We start from the raw sequence: 18975 nt of genomic DNA, 5'->3' as shown, positions 1-18975 counted from the left end.
CCTCTCTCTTGTTTGTGCCCACAACAATTTAACCTATTGAGCAACATTGTGTCTATTGCACTGTATAGGAACTTTAATTTGGCCTCCTTTAGGGTATATATGACAACACTGGTGAACTTTAGACGGTTAGGACACTACTGTGTAGGCAGGCTCTACGGTTTGCAGACTAGTAGGCTATACAGCTAACACTGTCAAAGCAGCAGGGTAGTATACTATTCCCTGCACATGGTGCACTGGTCCAACTTATTGTTACATAATCCTGTACTATGAGCACGGTCCCTCATGTCTGCTGGTCCGATTAACTGGATCACTGCCCTGTGTTTATAGTACACTACCATAACAACTAATCACTCTAAATGACACATGACACTTCAACTCTTCCTCTCCTCGTCGCGCTGTCTCGTCACATCCCTTCACAAGCTAGCTAACGAGTAAACATAGCTATGTAGCTACATCAAAAGACAGGTGCTGGTCAACTGGATTAACTGTGCCCTCTTGTCTACATGCTGTATTAGGATGAATCCTCACCATCTCATTGGACGATCATGCCCACACCCTATCCGAAAAGAGGGTAGAATCCCCAGACTCACTGTCTTTCTCTCTCTCTCTCTCTCTCTCTCTCTCTCAAACACACGAGCGCACACACACACACGCGCTATAGTGGAATTTAGGTGGTGATAATGAACAATAATTTCTTCCATTTCTAAAGCGCTTTTCATAGAATCTCAAAGCGCTCCAAGAGCAAAATAACAAACAAGTAATATGTCATGATGGGTAAACCAATAGAGGCCAAGCCTTTGGAAGCTGCATCCTCTGCAGATAGAGAGGGTCAGTTCATGGTTTGAGCGAAGGGAGCTGGACAGAGGATGCTAGATGATGGAGTCTGCTGATGATCTTGTAGAGGGCAAGTCTGGAAACCAGCCTGAGTCTTATAGCCACTCCTCTTCCAGTCTGTTAATCACCACTTGGCTGATGCCTCATCAGCTCTGGGTGCCAGAAAGCTCACCACACAAAGTTTAGAATAGTAGCCAGTCGTCCTCAATTCGAGCCCTCTGCCTCTGGTATAAGCAGCCAACTCTAACCAAGACTCCCGTCCCTCACTGCTGCTGTTGTCATTGACCATAAACCCAAGCCTGTTCTCTCTCTCCCTATCTATTCTCTCTATCTATGCTCTGTCCCACGCCTCACCTTGTTGATAGAAACACATGCTCTGTCTTTTCTATGTTGTGTTCTTAACCTTGTTATGGAAACACGGTGGCCCGCCCACTCCATAAACTCTCACCTTGTTGCGAATGAACACCATAAAAGGATTATGGTGGCATGTTTACTACTATAGTATACAAATGGCACCACTTGATTTTACACTCCTGTTTTAGATTGTATTTGCCTGGTATTGTCTAAGGGAATATATGTTTTCTTTTCTAGACGGTAACGAGCAGGAAGAAATCAATAACTTTCCAGTAATGTACTTCATTCTTTTTTTTTGGTTGCAAATGACTCAAATTCCTTTTTTTGCAGAGCCTAGTCCACCAGATATGTAAGCTTGTTGTGATGGTCTTGACTTGTTTTTTTCTTTACCCCTCTCTGACTGGAATGGAGGGTGTGTGAAGTTCAGTGCTCCTTGACCAGGTATTGATACCATTACTGTAAACATGTCAAGTATTTTTGTACAGTATTGACCCCATGAAGACAAGTTTTCTGCTAATGGGGATCCAAATCCAAAACAAACAGATTAACACGTTTTTGGGGTTGATGCCATGGTGAACATGCTTCCAAGTAAAATGAACACAGGAATGTGGAAATATTTAAATAAGCTATCAATTATAATGCGATAACCTATGCCCTGCATTCACAGTAACATTCAAATTGAGCCCTTATTTTCTGGACAGCAGTAGGCTACCATCCATGAACGTCAACTTGTTGAGGTTGTCAACAGCATAACAGAGATTATTTCCAGACAGGCGACAGACGTGGGCTACCAGTAGGTTAATTGAGGTTATGTACATTAGAGGTGGCATAAACAATCTGTCAACTCCCTCATCATGCCCCTGTTGGGTTGTTGACCATTTCTTGTGGGGTGGGTTTCCAAGCACTGCGCACCCACCGCCCACTCTCATTGGCCAGTCCTGCGCATAAAGCAATGCTATTGGCTGGAGAAGTCTACTTCAAGACAATTCCGACTATCGCAATCTTCAGAAAATCAACATTGGTACGTAAACACTCGAGACAGACCTAAACTGACAGCAGCTATACGTCTTGTATTCTGAACGGACATTTCTATTTTTCTTTAATATCAGAGGAGTTATTATTTGCCTTGCATAATGAAGTTTGTCAGATTCCTGATGAAGAACGCTGCTTTGGCAAACGTGCCAAAGCATATTGACCATTTCTCCAAATTCTCACCATCACCTTTGTCTATGAAGCAATTCTTGGATTTCGGTGAGTAGAATACAAACCCAACAGCATAATTTTGAATAACAATGTCATAATGTTGCTCTGCAAAGAATTCGAGCGACACAATGTTACAATATTCATTTCAGTGTCGTGCACACTGATAGAGAGGGATGTCATTGTATGTTTTGCTAGCTTGCAGAATAATAGATGGTAGCAAATGTAAATAAAATGGTAATTAAACCATAAACGACATAGTGGTGTAATCTCAATTAAAACTACAACGCTGAATATGGTAATTAGATATCAAATTATAGTTGTTTACACTGCGTTGTCTCATGTCCAAACAATACTACATACGGATGTAGGCTGGTTCAAGTTTGACCACAAACAGCAGTGACATGTACTGAACATGTTTACATAAGGAAACCGGGTTGTTCCAGCTAGCCAATTATAATGTTTAAATGTAGGGTACAACGTTACCATTGTTTTCAGTAACGATACGAGATACTGAAGGAATAGGCCTGTCTGAATAGGCCATAGTTTGACATGCACAGATGATGATGAGGATGAAAAATAATAGCTATTATTATTACACAATTGTTTCGATATTTCCTCAAACACTTTTGCTCTAGCTTATCTAACGTTGACACCCACCATCTCCAGGTTCTACAAATGCCTGCGAGAAGACATCCTTTGCCTTCCTCAGACAAGAACTCCCCGTCCGGTTGTCCAACATCATGAAAGAGCTCAACCTCTTACCGGACCGGTTGTTGACCACACCATCCGTGCAGCTGGTGCAACGCTGGTAAGAGCCAGCAAGAGGAATTAGGAACTTATCCGGAAATGTTTTACATAACTCGCTTTGTGTGTGAAAACGTAAACTTTTACGGGACAGTAGCCTAAAATGTCGCCCTATAATATACTATAATATATTGTCCTATAGTGTCAGCACAAACGTGTTTATTGTTTCAGGATAGCGTACATACTTGGGATTTAATTAAGCAACATTGTTGTTATGGCCATTTGGCCAATGCACAGGACAGGCCAGCATAGCTCTAGTGTCCCAGCTGTGCACCACTCACTCGCGCTGTGAACTTTGTCCCAGTTCCCTCCCCTCCCCTCCCCTCCCCTCGTTGTTTTCGACTAACGGCTGTCTTGGCAGGAACAGTTGAAACGAGGGGGGAAGTACAGTAGCCTACGTCCACCACTGCTACGCGCGCTCGAGTGCGAAAAGGGAACTTCAAGTGCAAACTGTACCATTGCACTTGTGTAATAGCCAATGAAAGCATATTGCACTTTGAAAGACACGAAATAACTTTTACGGAAAAAAATAAACGGCAGAAATCTAAGGTTTTAGTATGTGCATTAGAATGCCTTAACTCAATTTGATCATGTCATTTTATTGCACTTCTATGTTATAACATGATTTTACACTGTAAGGTATTCTTTGGTTTATTTTATTGCTATGACTGAATGTTATGATGAGAAGCAGGCTGGAAGGAAAAGCCTGTGCAGAAATTAAGGCTCAAGTTGACTTGATTTAGTTGGACGGAAGAGGCTCACTGTGCTGTCCTTAAGCAGCATATGAGTCTCAGTGGAGTAGATTTACTACTGCTGTGCATTGGAATCACATGGACATATTGAGACACACACACACACACACAAAATGTGCCTAGCAATGCGAGACGGATGAGGGGTGTCCTGGTATCAGAGCGATGCACAATTGCACTAGCTGATCCAAAAGCCAACTGGAAAAGGACCAGTGCAAAAGTACCTTCGCTATCTACTGACAGTCTCTATTGACAGAGCCTGAGACCCAATAGCCTTTTGCTTTAGTATTGAGAATCAATGTTTTGAGGTGTTTAAACAAATGTTGACAAAAAGTCTGTTTGATTGTAACGTGGCAATAGTAAGGTCACCAAATTATCTCTTCCTTCTCTCTCTTCTAGGTACATCCAAAGCCTTATGGAGATCTTGGACTTCCTTGACAAGAGCCCAGATGACCACAGTGTCTTGCAATCGTAAGTTTGCACCAGCTTCTGCTAACTCCTCAGTATTGTGGTTCTGTGTGGATCAATCGGTAGAGCGTGGTGTTTGCAATGCCAAGGGTTGCGGGTTTGATTCCCACCGTGGCCACCTGTACATGAAATGTATGACTTGGTGAGTCGCTTTTGATAAAAGCGTCTTCTAAATGGCATATATTAATCATCCTAACTCTGAAAAACTAGCTAGTTATTGCATGTTGGGTGGGATTGTTAAAGTATAAGATTGACAGCCCCCTTTCTCTCCCTCTCTCCAGATTTGTTGAGTCCCTGGAGACCATTAGGAACAGGCACAATGATGTGGTGCCCACTATGGCGCAGGGCGTCATTGAGTACAAAGACACCTTTGGCCAGGACCCGGTCACTAGCCAGAACATCCAGTACTTCCTGGACCGATTCTACATGAGTCGTATCTCCATCCGCATGCTCATCAACCAGCACAGTAAGTCCAGCCTCTGAGGTCACATGCATTCCTCACTGATCAATTCAAAATAAGCTTGTTAGTTAAAGCAACTGTTTCATTTCAAACATAGTTTAGGTGATGTGTTTTTGGGACTTGCCAACCTCTCACCAATTCCAGAGGAGCAATTCTTAGTAAATAGCTGTTGCTGATGGTTGACAGCGATTCGCCTAAATCAGTTTGGCCTTGATCAATCCAATTCCCCTTAACTGAACTTGCAAGTCAAGCATAATGCAATGCAAAAATTTGGTCCTGGCATTGAGCAAGCCGTTTGAAGCTGAGATGAATGCTTACACTGTTAGTCTTGACACACATCCAAGTAGTGTTCTAATTGTGCTGGCAACCAGCTATACAAGGGTTGGCATGGAAAGACTGGCAGAGGTACTTGCACATGCTGAGGTAGACTTTTTTGACAGTCTCAGCCCGGAGGCCTGACTATAGGACAAGAAATAGGGTTGTTGTGAAAATAAAGACCTCACTTTACTTGTTTTGCCTCTAGAATGTTCCTACTATAGTAGGATAGTATTTTGTGTTGTCAACTCTTATGAAACCAATGAAAAACAGGTTCAAACTGCTCATAGGGTTTGGACCCCCCCCACCTCAGCACTATTTGTCCAAGGTCATTCAAACAGAACTGGGCCTCTCCTGCCCAGTCTTGACTTTCTCAATCATTCACCAAAACATTTTGGACTTGGTCCATCACACGTAACATTCTAACTCTTCTCCCTTTTCCTTGCCTCCTCCCCTTGTCCCCTTTTTCTCTGCAGCGCTTGTTTTCGACGGGAACACCAACCCAGCCCACCCTAACACCATCGGGTGCATTGACTCCCTGTGTGATGTCACTGAAGTGATTCGAGGTAAGAGAACCAGTCTTTGGGGCGTACTCATTACATTGGTCTGAGGTGAAAATGAGGTGGTAGGAGGATAGAAAGACCCAGTTGGAAGTGCTTATTCTGTTTACTTGAAGCCGGTAACTCACAAAGAGTGTCTCTACCTACATTTGGCGATCATGTCCATTTTTGTTTGTGGAGTGAGAGCCGGAAACAGCTAATTACATTTCATTCCTTCTCGTCTCTTTCTCTCCAGATGCGTTTGAGAGTGCCAAGATGCTCTGTGAGCAGTACTACCTCGGGGCCCCTGAGCTGGAGCTAAGGGTGATGAACTGTAAGCAAAGCAGGCCTCTACACACCCTCACAATTAATGTGAATTTGAAGAAAATAAACTAACACATTATCTTAAAAGCTAAATGGCATCACATGCATTACGTTAGTAGCTATAGGGAAATAAGCTAATGCAATTATGCGCACTTCATAGTGTCTTATCATTTCCTTTTCAGCCAACAATGTCAGAGATCCAATCCAGATCACTTATATCCCCTCCCATCTCTACCACATGCTGTTTGAGCTCTTCAAGGTGAGCCCATATAATGATATCTTAAAACTCAAAATGTATGATAGGGAGGACATTGGCTGCAAGTCTTTAGTACAGTAATATCAAAGTATGATGATGTTTGGTCAGATGTTATGTGTTGACAAATACCTGGACGTTCTCTTCTGATGTCCCCCAGAATGCCATGAGAGCTACAATTGAGACCCATGAAGTCAGCCACAACCTCCCGCCCATCAGAGTCATGGTGGCCCTTGGTGGAGAGGACCTGTCAATCAAGGTGAGTGACAGGGCATACTTCCAATCACAGTGCTCATATAGTCTTGTAGGAATTAGAATCGCGATGATGAGAGAACTGGGGCAAAGTGTAGAACTTTTGGGAACTTGGTGAACCCATATCTAAAACTGAACATTTCTAATACAGTTAAACTCCTTGAAACAACAAACCCAAAATAGAACCAACACATAGGCCTACAGTATGTGACCTCTAACCTTAAACCCAATCCTGTCATTCATTGAAACTCCCTCGCTGCATAACCACCTCAAATTCTTAGTTGAAACAACCCAACGGTTTCTAAGAGAAAGATGATGCTGGCTGTAATGTTGTGCCATAGCTTACCTCTCTATTGTGCTCTCAGCCTTGTTCACCCCCTATTACAGCCTTAATTGAGTTATCCAAGGCATCATTCTTGTCAATGATTAATGCAGAGCCACTGAGCCATGCTCTCATTAACAGGATTGGACAAAGTATATAAAGCTATATTTAGTAAGGGATTAACTAAAGCTGCTATTGGTTGATATTGTTAACCTTTCCCCCAATTACAATCTTAGCAGTGGTGAATGTGAAACTATGGCTGTCTCACTGAATTGAGCTAAATCCTCTCATAATCCACCTCCACCACCCGGTCCATCTGCTCACCTCTGCACTAGATGCCTTGATTATTATTCCTAATGACCTCAGCATTTTCTTCTCTCTGGCCCAATGTTCTAATCCCAGGTTTATATAATATGATTTTTTCCCCATGTATTCTTGCCCAATATGTAGTTAGTTGGTGTTAGCTCTACTTAGATAGACCCAGATTGAAAAATACAACATTTGAGATAATGTCAATAAATGGGTTTGAGCTGAGGTGTAATCTCTGTCTCTCTCTCTTTCTCTCTCTCTCTCTCTCTCTCTCGCTCTCTCTTTTAGGTGATGGATAGGGGTGGTGGTGTCCCCTTAAGAAAGATTGAGACACTCTTCAGCTACATGTACTCCACAGCTCCCAGACCCGACTTCGGTGACAATCACCGGGCCCCACTGGTGAGTGATACACACACATCTACTTATATAACCTCACAGAACCTAAAACCGCACAGGCGCCATACTTACGACTAGATAACCTTGTTTTCTTTAGCAGCATTTCTGTACCTTGAGGCCAAATATCCTATTTTTAATTGTGCTAATAGTTCCAACTATGTCAATGTATTTTTGTTAGCCATAACATTTGCCCTATTGTGTGTCCCTCCAGGCTGGTTTTGGCTATGGGCTTCCCATTTCGCGCCTCTACGCGCGTTACTTCCAGGGAGACCTGCAGTTATACTCGATGGAGGGTCATGGTACTGACGCTGTCATTCACATGAAGGTAAGAGGCAACTACCTACTACCTCTTTTTACACCTCAGATACTAATAACCTACTAATAATAAGTTGTCGCATCCCTAGACATGCTAATTGCTAACTCTATCTTCCATCTCCCACTCTCTCCCTCAGGCATTGTCCACAGATTCAGTGGAGAGGCTTCCTGTGTTCAACAAGACAGCTCTGAAACACTACAAAGTTAACCTGGAGGCAGATGACTGGTGTGTTCCCAGTAAGGAACCTCTGGACCTGGCCATATACAGAGTCGCCAAGTGAACTTTGACCTTTCAATTACCTTAAGCCCTAAGGAGAGAGAAAAAGGGCCAAATCTCAATGGGACCTAATGTTGACGTGGTGGTGGGGGAAAGACGTTGTGAACCAATGCTGGAGGAAGTCTAGAAGGGAAGAAACCTCTGATTGCACAGCTTTAAAGCCCCTGGTGGTGTCCTGTTTCAGGAAGTGGGAAACCCACTCACTTCTAGTCCCCACTAAAGTTGTGTTCCTAGGAAGGGGGTTCAGGGACAGGGGATTGAACCAGTGCCTTAGAAAGGCCATCTTCCAAAGTGCAAGTGATTGTAGATCTCAAACTACCCTGCTCCCCAAATTGCTATACAGTCTGATCAGTGTGTTCCATCCCACACCATGGCCCTTAGCGGGAGCCTCCTGCCCCGCTTAGAACACCTGGATTTGGGGTTGACAGTGAAGGAGGGGAGCCTGAAAGTGAAGGAGGGAAGGTGTGAAAAATGGATCCTGGCAAAGATGGATGGTCAGAGGAGGAGAAAAAAACAAATGCGCAAGTGGGAGATCTTGTCATTCCATTGGAACATGGGATTGACAATTACAGAGCTTTGAAGGTTTAGGGGAAGTACGTAGTCATGATGGTATTCTCTGTGAAGAATAGCCACTTCATTTGAGGATTGTTCAGTGGAGGTCGCATCATTTCAAATCCTTGTAAGAGTATGGAGAGCACACAAAGGGGGTGTTACTTAGCCGTTATCAGTGTTGTAAAGCATGGGAGTAAGCCAGCGTCTGGTTAGCCTTGTTGGCACCACCCTTTGTTAGTCAGAGCAGCTATGTCCGGTTATAGCCTGTTATGAAGATTGAAGTTGTAGCAACATAACTACTCGACTGAATCACATAGTATGGCAAACGTGTAATTAAAGATAATGAGTGCCTATTGCCAAGTGGCCAACATTTCAAACATCAAACATTCTAATGTCCTTCTAATGTCCTTGATAATTGCCTATGCATGCAGACAACAGATTGTTCACGAATATTAGCCAATTAGTCATTGTTTTCCTGGTATAAAAATCATGTATTGTATATGGACCTACTTGTGTGTGGATTGGTCAGTGAGAAAAATGTATACGCAACATTGTTTTCTTTCCATTAGCTTGAACAAAATGTCTAAAACGCGTGCAAGAATGTATGGTTTGTGCTCATATAGCCTTACTAGAATTAGAATCGCGATGATGAGAGAACTGGGGCAAAGTATAGAACTGTTGGAAACTTGGTGAATCAATATCTAAAACTGAAAGTTTCTAATACAATTAAACTCCTTGAAACAACAAACCCCAAAATAGAACCAACACATAGGCCTATGTGACCTCTCAGTTTATAATTGTGTTGGATGTAATTCCTTGCCTGTGTGAATAGCTTGATGTAGCATGTAGAAGAAAATGTGGAGATACCTTTTCTAAGATGGATGACTGCACTGTAGAAGTTTGTTACTGGTACCACTGTAGTGACAGTTTGTCCTGCTTTAAAATAGAATGAACACTATTGGTCCAGATGTGTGCGCATCCCTAGTTACAGTTGACCCAGTCAACTGAGTATCTTCTAATCAAGCCAAAACGCTAGTTTGGTTTGTATTTTACTTGAATTGAACAAAATGTACATTTCGAATGTCTTATTTTTATGAAGAAAGTGATTATGTAAAATAAATATTGTCAAATAATGAAGTTATTTTTCTTGTCTTGATTAAAAAACAAACACATGCATGAACAACTGTGGCAGTGGTTCGGAACTGTACAACACAGCTAAGGTCAAAGGTCAGTCATACCTGCTAAATAAGCAGACTTCTGGCCAGCGTATGCGTTTATGACTGAATTAAGGTCAATGCTGTGACTTGCTGTGCTGATCCAGAGTCAGTCTCAGCATTTCAGCTCTACAGTCTGCTCTTCCTATTTCCTAGAACAGTTAAACATATACATACTATCAGAGAACAAGGGGGCGGGATGGAGAGAGCCTGATGCGGGAAGCAATCAATCTTGACCCGTCTGGCGGCACCCTTGTAACCAATCAGAGAGGAGAGCACGGCCCAGCTTTATGTAACTGTCTCTTCAAGAGAGAAAAACAAGTGTAGGAGCCAGGAGCCTACCATGCATGGAGATATAGACCTGAGTTATATCATGTACTGTTTCTCCACTGCCTTCAAAGGCACCTCATGAGTGTTGAATTGGCGTCTTTGTGGGACTCACTACAAATCTACAGAATTTGAATTTACAGTATGTACAGTACAACATGAAATCACCATACTATATATTTTTTTACATTTCCCGTTGCTTCATGCAAGATTTATATTTCAACAACGGGTCACTTGGGATGGTTTCATCATGCGTTTCTTCTGCAGATGTTGATTACATCACTTTCAAACTGATTTCCGCTTCTTGGAAAGGGTACATTCCTGGAAAGTATAGGTGTGTATGTGTGTGTGCGAGGCAGCGCACTGAGTCAAACTGCTGTACTCCTTTCATTTTAGAACATTTTGTACAGCAGCCGTTTGTGGACGTGGTTGGTCAGGCCTATATGTTATATGAGGAGGCGGTGAACATTATGTCTGCGCCAGCTCAATCAGAGAAGTGATTCAAAATATGATGAACCTCTGCAGTCTTTTTGAAACCCTTTTTCTAAGAGTGTAGGGAACTATCTTGTCCCACAGATGGTCATCAGAGTAAGACTGATGAGTTGACATTAAATTCTGATTACCTTCACTTTGTTCATGCTTTCATAGCACAATAGTTTTCAATTTTTGAATGACAATGATAAAAGAAATCCAAACTTAAAAGATGGGTCAAAATAACTTAGCATAGCAACTGTAACAACAAACTTAGTTTATTAGTTTATAAAAACGGTTGTACATAGGAACCTATACTCATGCATAATATAACTTGGCTAATGTGTTCTGACATAGCTAAAAACAAGCATATACAACCAAATTCTCTTCCACATTGCCAGCTCCCTGTATTTACTACCAGTGGTGGAAAAAGTACACAATTATCATACTTGAGTAAAAGTAAAGATACTGTACCTTACTAGTAAAAGTGAAAGTCACCCAGTAAATACAATTTGAGCAAAAGTATAAGAGTATTTGGTTTTTTAGATATACTTAACTATCAAAGTAAATGTAATTGCCAAAATAGTCTTAAGTATCAAAAGTAAAAGTAAAATGATAAATTATTTAAAATTCCTTATATTAAGCAAATCAGACGGCACCATTTCCTTTTCTTTTTTTTCAATTTACAGATAGCAGATGGGGCGGCAGGGTAGCCTAGTGGTTAGAGCGTTGGACTAGTAACCGGAAGGTTGCAAGTTCTAACCCCCGAGCTGACAAGGTACAAATCTGTCATTCTGCCCCTGAACAGGCATTTAACCCACTGTTCCTAGGCAGTCATTGAAAATAAGAATTTGTTCTTAACTGACTTGCCTAGTTAGGGGAACACTCCAACGCTCAGACACCATTTACAAACAAAGCATTTGTGTTTAGTGAGTCCGCCAGATCAGAGGCAGTAGGGATGACCCTTGATAAGTGTGTAAATTGGACACTTTTCCTGTCCTGCTAAGCATTCAAAATGTAACGAGTATTTTTGGGTGTCAGTGAAACTGTATGGAGTAAAAATAACATTGTTTTCTTTAGGAATGTATTGAAGTAAAAGTAAAAGTTGTCAAAAATATAAAAGTTACAGTTACTGCAAATAACTACTGAAGTAGTACTTTAAAGTATTTTTGCTGAAGTACTTTACACTACTGTTTATGAATGATTTCGAATGAATGAGCTAGCAGACTAGAGAGAGGTGGGGTGCATAGAGGACTTTCTGGAGACTTCGCCCAACATGCAGGGTGTTTGTGGGGACTTTGGCCGCATTCGATTTTTATAACCGCAATGTCCATGTCTGGTACACTGACACACCTCAGTGAGATAAGAGCCGAGGGGGTAGACTGGAAACGAGGGAAGAATGAACAGACGGGTAGAGGTTGAGGAACACTGACGCACAGACAGACAGGTTACATAAAGCGTGTTAATGTTATTTCCCCTGGACCAAGTACCTGTCTAGAGAATGACTGAGTGGTGGGTGTCCCAAAGTAGTAAACTATATCTGGACAGTAAAGGCCCCACACTTAAATGGTTGAGCCGTATTCCATGCAGGTTGAGTTTCATAAGGTTATTTCAATGGGTTGACCACATTTCGATAACATCTTGACTAACTTCTGATGACAAAATGCCAAAAGACATTTATGACCTTTCACCTGTATGCCATGTAAAATCTTATTGATGGCCTCATATGAATATACAATCCATACTGCAATATGACTCTAAGGTGAGGACATAGCTGCGGGAAGAAGGGGGTGCTGAGGGTAATGCAACCCCTGATAATTTCCATTCAGAAATGGACCATGACTTTTCCCACATTTTGTTACATAACAGCCTTATTCTAAAGTTGATTAAATTACACATTTTCCTCATCAATCTACACACAATATCCCATAACAAACCCCCGCCACAGTTTTTAGACATTTTTGCAAATGTTTCCATTGATCATCCTCGAGATGTTTCGTCAACTGGATTGGAGTCCATCTGTGGTAAATCCAACTGATTGGAAATTATTTGGAAAGGCACACACCTGTCTATATAAGGTCCCACAGTTAACGATGCATGTAAGAGCAAAAACCAAGCCATGAGGTCGAAGGAATTGGCTGTAGAGTTCAGAGAAAGGATTGTCGAGGCACAGATCTGGGGAAGGGTACCAACAAAATTCTGCAGCATTGAAGGTCCCCAAGAACATAGTGGCCTCCATCATTCTTAAATGGAAGAAATTTGGAACCACCAAGAATCTTCCTAGAGCTGGCCTCCCGGCCAAACTGAGCAATCGGGGGAGAAGAGCCTTGGTCAGGGAGGTGACAAGAACACAATGGTCACTCTGACAGAGCTCCAGATTTCCTCTGTGGAGATGGGAGTACCTTCCAGAAGGACAACCATCTCTGCAGCACTCCACCAATCAGGCATTTATGGTAGATTGGCCAGACGGAACAACTCCTCAGTAAAAAGACACATGACAGACCGCTTGGAGTTTGCCAAAAGGCACCTAAAGGACACTCAGACCATGAGAAACACAATTCAAATCTGTTCTTGGGCACAGGGACTATGGTGGTCTGCTTTAAACATGTTGGTATTACAGACTCAGACAGGGAGAGGTTGAAAATGTCAGTGAAGACACTTATCAGTTGGTCAGCTCATGCTCGCAGTACACGTCCTGGTAATCCATCTGGCCCTGCGGCCTTGTGAATGTTGACCTGTTTAAAGGTCTTACTCACATCGACTGCGGAGAGCGTGATCACACAGTCTTCGGGAACAGCTGGTGCTCTCATGCATGTTTCAATGTTATTTGCCTCGAAGCGAGCATAGAAGTAGTTTAGCTCATCTGGTAGGCTCGTGTCACTGGGCAGCTCTCGGCTGTGCTTCCCTTTGTAGTCTGTAATAGTTTGCAAGCACTGCCACATCCGACGAGCGTCAAATCCGGTGTAGTACGATTCGATCTTAGTCCTGTATTGACTCTTTGCCTGTTTGATGGTTCGTCTGAGCAGGATTTCTTATAAGCTTCCGGGTTAGATTCGCTAGTCTGATGAAACCAAGATTAAACTCTTTAGCCTGAATGCCAAGCGGCACGCCTGTAGGTAACCTGGCACCATTCCTACAGTGAAGCATGGTTGTGGCAGCATCATGCTGTGGGGATATTTCTCAGTGGCAGGGACTGGGAAACTAGTCAGGATCGAGGGAAAGATAAACGGAGCAAATTACAGAGAGATCCTTGATGAAAACCTGCTCCAGAGTGCTCAGGACCTCAGACTGGGGTGAAGGTTCACCTTCCAACAGGACAACGACCCAAAGCACACAGCCAAGACAACACAAGAGTGGCTTCGGGACAAGTCTCTGAATGTCCTTGAGTGGCCCAGCCAGAGCCCAGACTTGAACCCGATCAAACATCTCTGGAGAGACCTGAAAATAGCTGTGCAGTGATGCTCCCCATCCAACTTGACAGAGCTTGAGAGGATATGCAGAGAAGAATGGGAGAAACTCCCCAAATACAGATGTGCCAGGCTTGTAGCGTCATACTCAAGAAGATTCGAGGCTGTACTCGCTTCTAAGGGTGCTTCAACAAAGTACTGAGTAAAGGATCTGAATGCTTATGTAAATGTGATATTCCAGGTTTTATTTTTATAAATGAACTAGAATGTCTTAAAACCTGTTTTTACTTTGTCAGTATGGGACATTGTGTGTAGATTGATGAGTGGGAAAAAACTAGTACCACTCTGAAGAGTTGCCTCCAAAACAAGATTTTTGATGAAGAACGCTAACCTGCGCCTGGGGCGCCGGGCAGCCCAGTGTCAGCTAGTAGTTTTGGAATTGTTAGCTAGATTACTCGTTGGTTATTACTGCATTGTCGGAACTAGAAGCACAAGCATTTCGCTGCACTCACATTAACATCTGCTAACCATGTGTATGTGACAAATAAAATTGGATTTGCGTGCTTCTACACCTGCATTGCTTGCTGTTTGGGGTTTTAGGCTGGGTTTCTGTACAGCACTTTGAGATATCAGCTGATGTACGAAGGGCTATATAAATAAATTTGATTTGATTTGATTTGATGACTCGGCAAAGGGTATTTGCTGAGCACGCACACAAAAAAGGAAGGAATAGACTTCTGACTACGGACAGTGTGTGTGTCAGTGAACTCTTTTCGTCAACACTAAAGCACACCATGGCATGCCTCACAGACTGCATCAATATGTGCATCTCGTTGTTTATATACACTTGTGTTGTCTGACTGCTTGAGTATCTGGTCTTTAAGATCAGTATCAGCGTTTATGATTGTGTCCCTGACTTCATGGAGCCTAACTATGTACCCAGGTGGTAAACAAGTCTGTAGGTGTGAACGACGTGATTGGGTGTGGTGGATATTATTGGGGCTAGCATCACTGTTTAGTTAAAACCAAAGTTCAACAAGACTTCTATCTACAGTAGCCTATCTCGCCCCATAATGCAAAAAACACAACTTCCTGTGAGTAGTGACCTGGATGTGACATAACTAAAACACATACTGTACACATTAGATTTGATTAGATTAGTTTATTAGTCATGTGCACAGGGTCGCAGATGTAATCGCAAGGTACAGTAAAATTCTTATGCTCCGAGCTCCAACAGTGCAGGTAAAGAAGGAGAAAGAAATACAATTATATATACAAATGTACAACTGTTGCGGTGTAGAATGGTCATATGGGAAGCAGTGGGGGGTCGGGGGGAGTGAGAAGTGAGAAGTGAATGAAGAAAGAATACAAAAATATAATATATATTTACAGCTATAACAATGGTAAATGTCCATTTGGGGGTGGGGGCAGTGTAAATGTGCTGGGGGGGTAGAATATCCATAGGGGGAGCAGCAAGTGGGGGGACAGTTTTTGCCATGATATTCCTATACTGCCCACATCTGAGTGATGGAAGCGGGAGAACAGGTCCGGCTCAGGTACCTGAGGTTCTTGATGATCTTCCTGCGACACCTGGTGTTGTAGGAGGATGGGGGCATGCGTTTGGTTGAGTGTACCACCCTCTGTACAGCCTTGACAACAAGTATGCTCAAGTATGCTCTCAATGTTGCTTCTGTTAAACAGTGTGAGGGCCCTTGGGGACAGGTGACATTTCTTCAGCCTCCTGAGGTTGAAGAGTTGCTGCCGTGCCTTCTTCACCACAGTGTCCGGCCCACTTGATGAGGATGGGGGCATGCCCAAGCTGGTTCCTCCTGAAGTCCACAATCAGCTCCTGTTTTGCAGATATTGAGGGAGAGGTTGCTTACCTGGCACCACGCAGTCAGAGTGCCTACCTTCTCTCTGTAGGGCATCTCATCATTGTTGGTAATCAGGTCTATTTTTTAAATTTTAAATGAACCTTTATTTAACTAGGCAAGTCATATGAGAACAAATTCTTATTTACAATGACAGCCTACTGGGGAACAGTGGGTTAACTGCCTTGTTCAGGGGCAGAACTACATATTTTTACCTTGTCACCTCGGGGATTCGATCCAGCAAACTTTCGGTTACTGGCCCAACGCTCTAACCACAAGGCTAACTGCCACCCCTACTACTGTTGTCAGTGAACTTGATGATGGAGTTGGAACTGTGTGAGGCCACGCAGTCGTGGGTATACAGGGAGTACAGGAAGGGACTAAGGATGCACCCTTGTGGGGCCCCCGTGTTGAGGATCAGTGTGGAGGAGGAAATGAACTCCCTTGAACCTGTTGGTGTTGATAAGTACAGCCAACAGTAGGGCTAGCTAACCCTTCTTACTTAAGAAGCCAGACAGGTTTAAACTGTACATGCTTGTTGTTGGGTTTAAACTGTACATGCTTGTTGTTGTGTTTAAACTGTACATGCTTGTTGTTTGGGTTTAAACTGTACATGCTTGTTGTTTGGGTTTAAACTGTACATGCTTGTTGTTGGGTTTAAACTGTACATGCTTGTTGTTGGGTTTAAACTGTACATGCTTGTTGTTGGGTTTAAACTGTACATGCTTGTTGTTGGGTTTAAACTGTACATGCTTGTTGTTGGGTTTAAACTGTACATGCTTGTTGTTGGGTTTAAACTGTACATGCTTGTTGTTGGGTTTAAACTGTACATGCTTGTTGTTGGGTTTAAACTGTACATGCTTGCTGTTCTTGTATTATTATTAGTTGGTTCTTGATATGTAAGCCAATTAACTCTTCTTACCGTAGTTTGACCCAGTGGGATTGCTTTAAACTTCAATATTTTATATTGTTTTATGTATGTACTGATTATATTTATATGATTTAACATCTTGAATATATACAGTTGAAGTAGGAAGTTTACATACACCTTAGCCAAATACATTTAAACTCAATTTTTCACAATTCCTGACATTTAATCCTAGTAAAGATTCCCTGGCTTAGGTCAGTTAGGATCACCCCTTTATTCTGATAATGTGAAATGTCAAAATGGAAGTAGAGAGAATGATTTATTTCAGCTTTTATTTCTTTCATCACATTCCCAGTAGGTCAGAAGTTTACATACACTCAATTCGTATTTGGTACCATTGCCTTTAAATTGTTTAACTTGGTTCAAACGTTTCGGGTAGCCTTCCACAAGCATCCCACAATAAGTTGGGTGAATTTTGGCCCATTCCTCCTGACAGAGCTGGTGGAACTGAGTCCGGTATGTAGGCCTCCTTGCTCGCGCACACTTTTTCAGTTCTGCCCACAAATGTTCTATAGGATTGAGGTCGGGGCTTTGTGATGGCCACTCCAATACCTTGACTTTGTTGTCCTTAAGCCATTTTGCCACAACTTTGGAAGTACGCTTGGGGTCATTGTCCATTTGGAAGACCCATTTGCAACCAAGCTTTAACTTCCTGACTGATGTCTTGAGATGTTGCTTCAATATATCCACACAATTGTCCTTCTCATGATGCCATCAATTTTGCGAAGTGCACCAGTCCCTCCTTCAGCAAAGCACCCCCAAAACATGATGCTGCCACCCCCGTGATTCACAGTTGGGATGGTGTTCTTCGGCTTGCAAGCTTCCCCCTTTACCTCCAAACATAACGATGGTCATTATGGCCAAACAGTTCAATATTTCTTTCATCAGACCAGAGGACATTTCTCCAAAAAGTACGATCTTTGTCCCCATGTGCAGTTGCAAACCGTAGTCTGGCTTTTTTATGGCAGTTTTGGAGCAGTGGCTTCTTCCTTGCTGAGCGGCCTTTCACGTTATTTCGATATAGGACTCGTTTTACTGTGGATATAGATACTTTTGTATCTGTTTCCTCCAGCATCTTCACAAGGTCCTTTGCTGTTGTTCTGGGAATGATTTGCACTTTTCCCACCAAAGTACGTTCATCTCTAGGAGACAGAATGCGTCTCCTTCCTGAGCGGTATGACGGCTGCGTGGTCCCATGGTGTTTATACTTGCATACTATTATTTGTACAGATGAACGCGGTACCTTCAGGTGTTTGTAAATTGCTCCCAAGGATGAACCCGACTTGTGGAGGTCTACAGTTTTTGTCTGAGGTCTTGGCTGATTTCTTTTGATTTTCCCATGATGTCAAGCAAAGAGGCACTGAGTTTGAAGGTAGGCCATGAAATACATCCACAGGTACACCTCCAATTGACTCAAATGATGTCAGAAGCTTCTAAAGCCATGACATCATTTTCTGGAATTTTCCAAGCTGTTTAAATGTACAGTCAACTTAGTGTATGTAAACTTCTGACCCACTGGAATTGTGATACAGTGAATTAAAAGTGAAATAATCTGTCTGTAAACAATTGTTGGAAAAATGACTTGTGTCATGCACAAAGTAGATGTCTTAACCGACTTGCCAAACCTACAGTTTGTTAACAAGAAATTTGTGGAGTGGTTGAAAAATGAGTTTTAATGACTCCAACATAAGTGTATGTAAACTTCAGACTTCAACTGTACCTTCAAATCCTTTTTACAATTTGTATTTCTTTTGGAAAAGTTTTATTGTTACATTTCCTTTAAAAACAGCTGATATATATTTTTGTACATCATTTTATACACATAAAAACGGCATAAAAGCATAAAACACAGCATATGAATATTACATTTAAATTTATTAAAAAGTACATGTTGTTAAAAACTACAGAAACAACCATGAATAAAAGTACTTTTCTTTGTAAAAACATAAATTCTGTAAAAGCCATTTCAAATGTGTACAAATTATTTAACAAAAGTTAAATTGCGTCTCCTTCCTGAGCGGTAAATTGAAG

The 18975-nt window shown here is 42.2% G+C and overlaps 1 protein-coding gene across 1 annotated transcript; it reads left to right on the top strand.

Annotated features, from left to right (window-relative positions):
- Positions 1–2052: 2052 nt before the first annotated feature.
- LOC109893234 (pyruvate dehydrogenase (acetyl-transferring) kinase isozyme 2, mitochondrial-like) lies at positions 2053–9863 on the top strand. Its single transcript, XM_020486351.2, has 11 exons — positions 2053–2439; positions 3058–3199; positions 4344–4415; positions 4694–4878; positions 5664–5753; positions 5983–6060; positions 6233–6309; positions 6464–6562; positions 7475–7585; positions 7794–7907; positions 8035–9863. The coding sequence occupies exons 1-11, from the start codon at positions 2322–2324 to the stop codon at positions 8176–8178; spliced, it is 1230 nt and encodes a 409-aa protein (XP_020341940.1). The 5' UTR covers positions 2053–2321; the 3' UTR covers positions 8179–9863.
- Positions 9864–18975: the final 9112 nt, after the last annotated feature.

This window comes from Oncorhynchus kisutch, linkage group LG6, assembly GCF_002021735.2.
Source record: "Oncorhynchus kisutch isolate 150728-3 linkage group LG6, Okis_V2, whole genome shotgun sequence".
In the NCBI taxonomy this organism is placed as follows: domain Eukaryota; kingdom Metazoa; phylum Chordata; class Actinopteri; order Salmoniformes; family Salmonidae; genus Oncorhynchus; species Oncorhynchus kisutch.
Note: the sequence above shows the minus strand (reverse complement) of the source record. Positions and strands in the feature narration are given on the sequence as shown.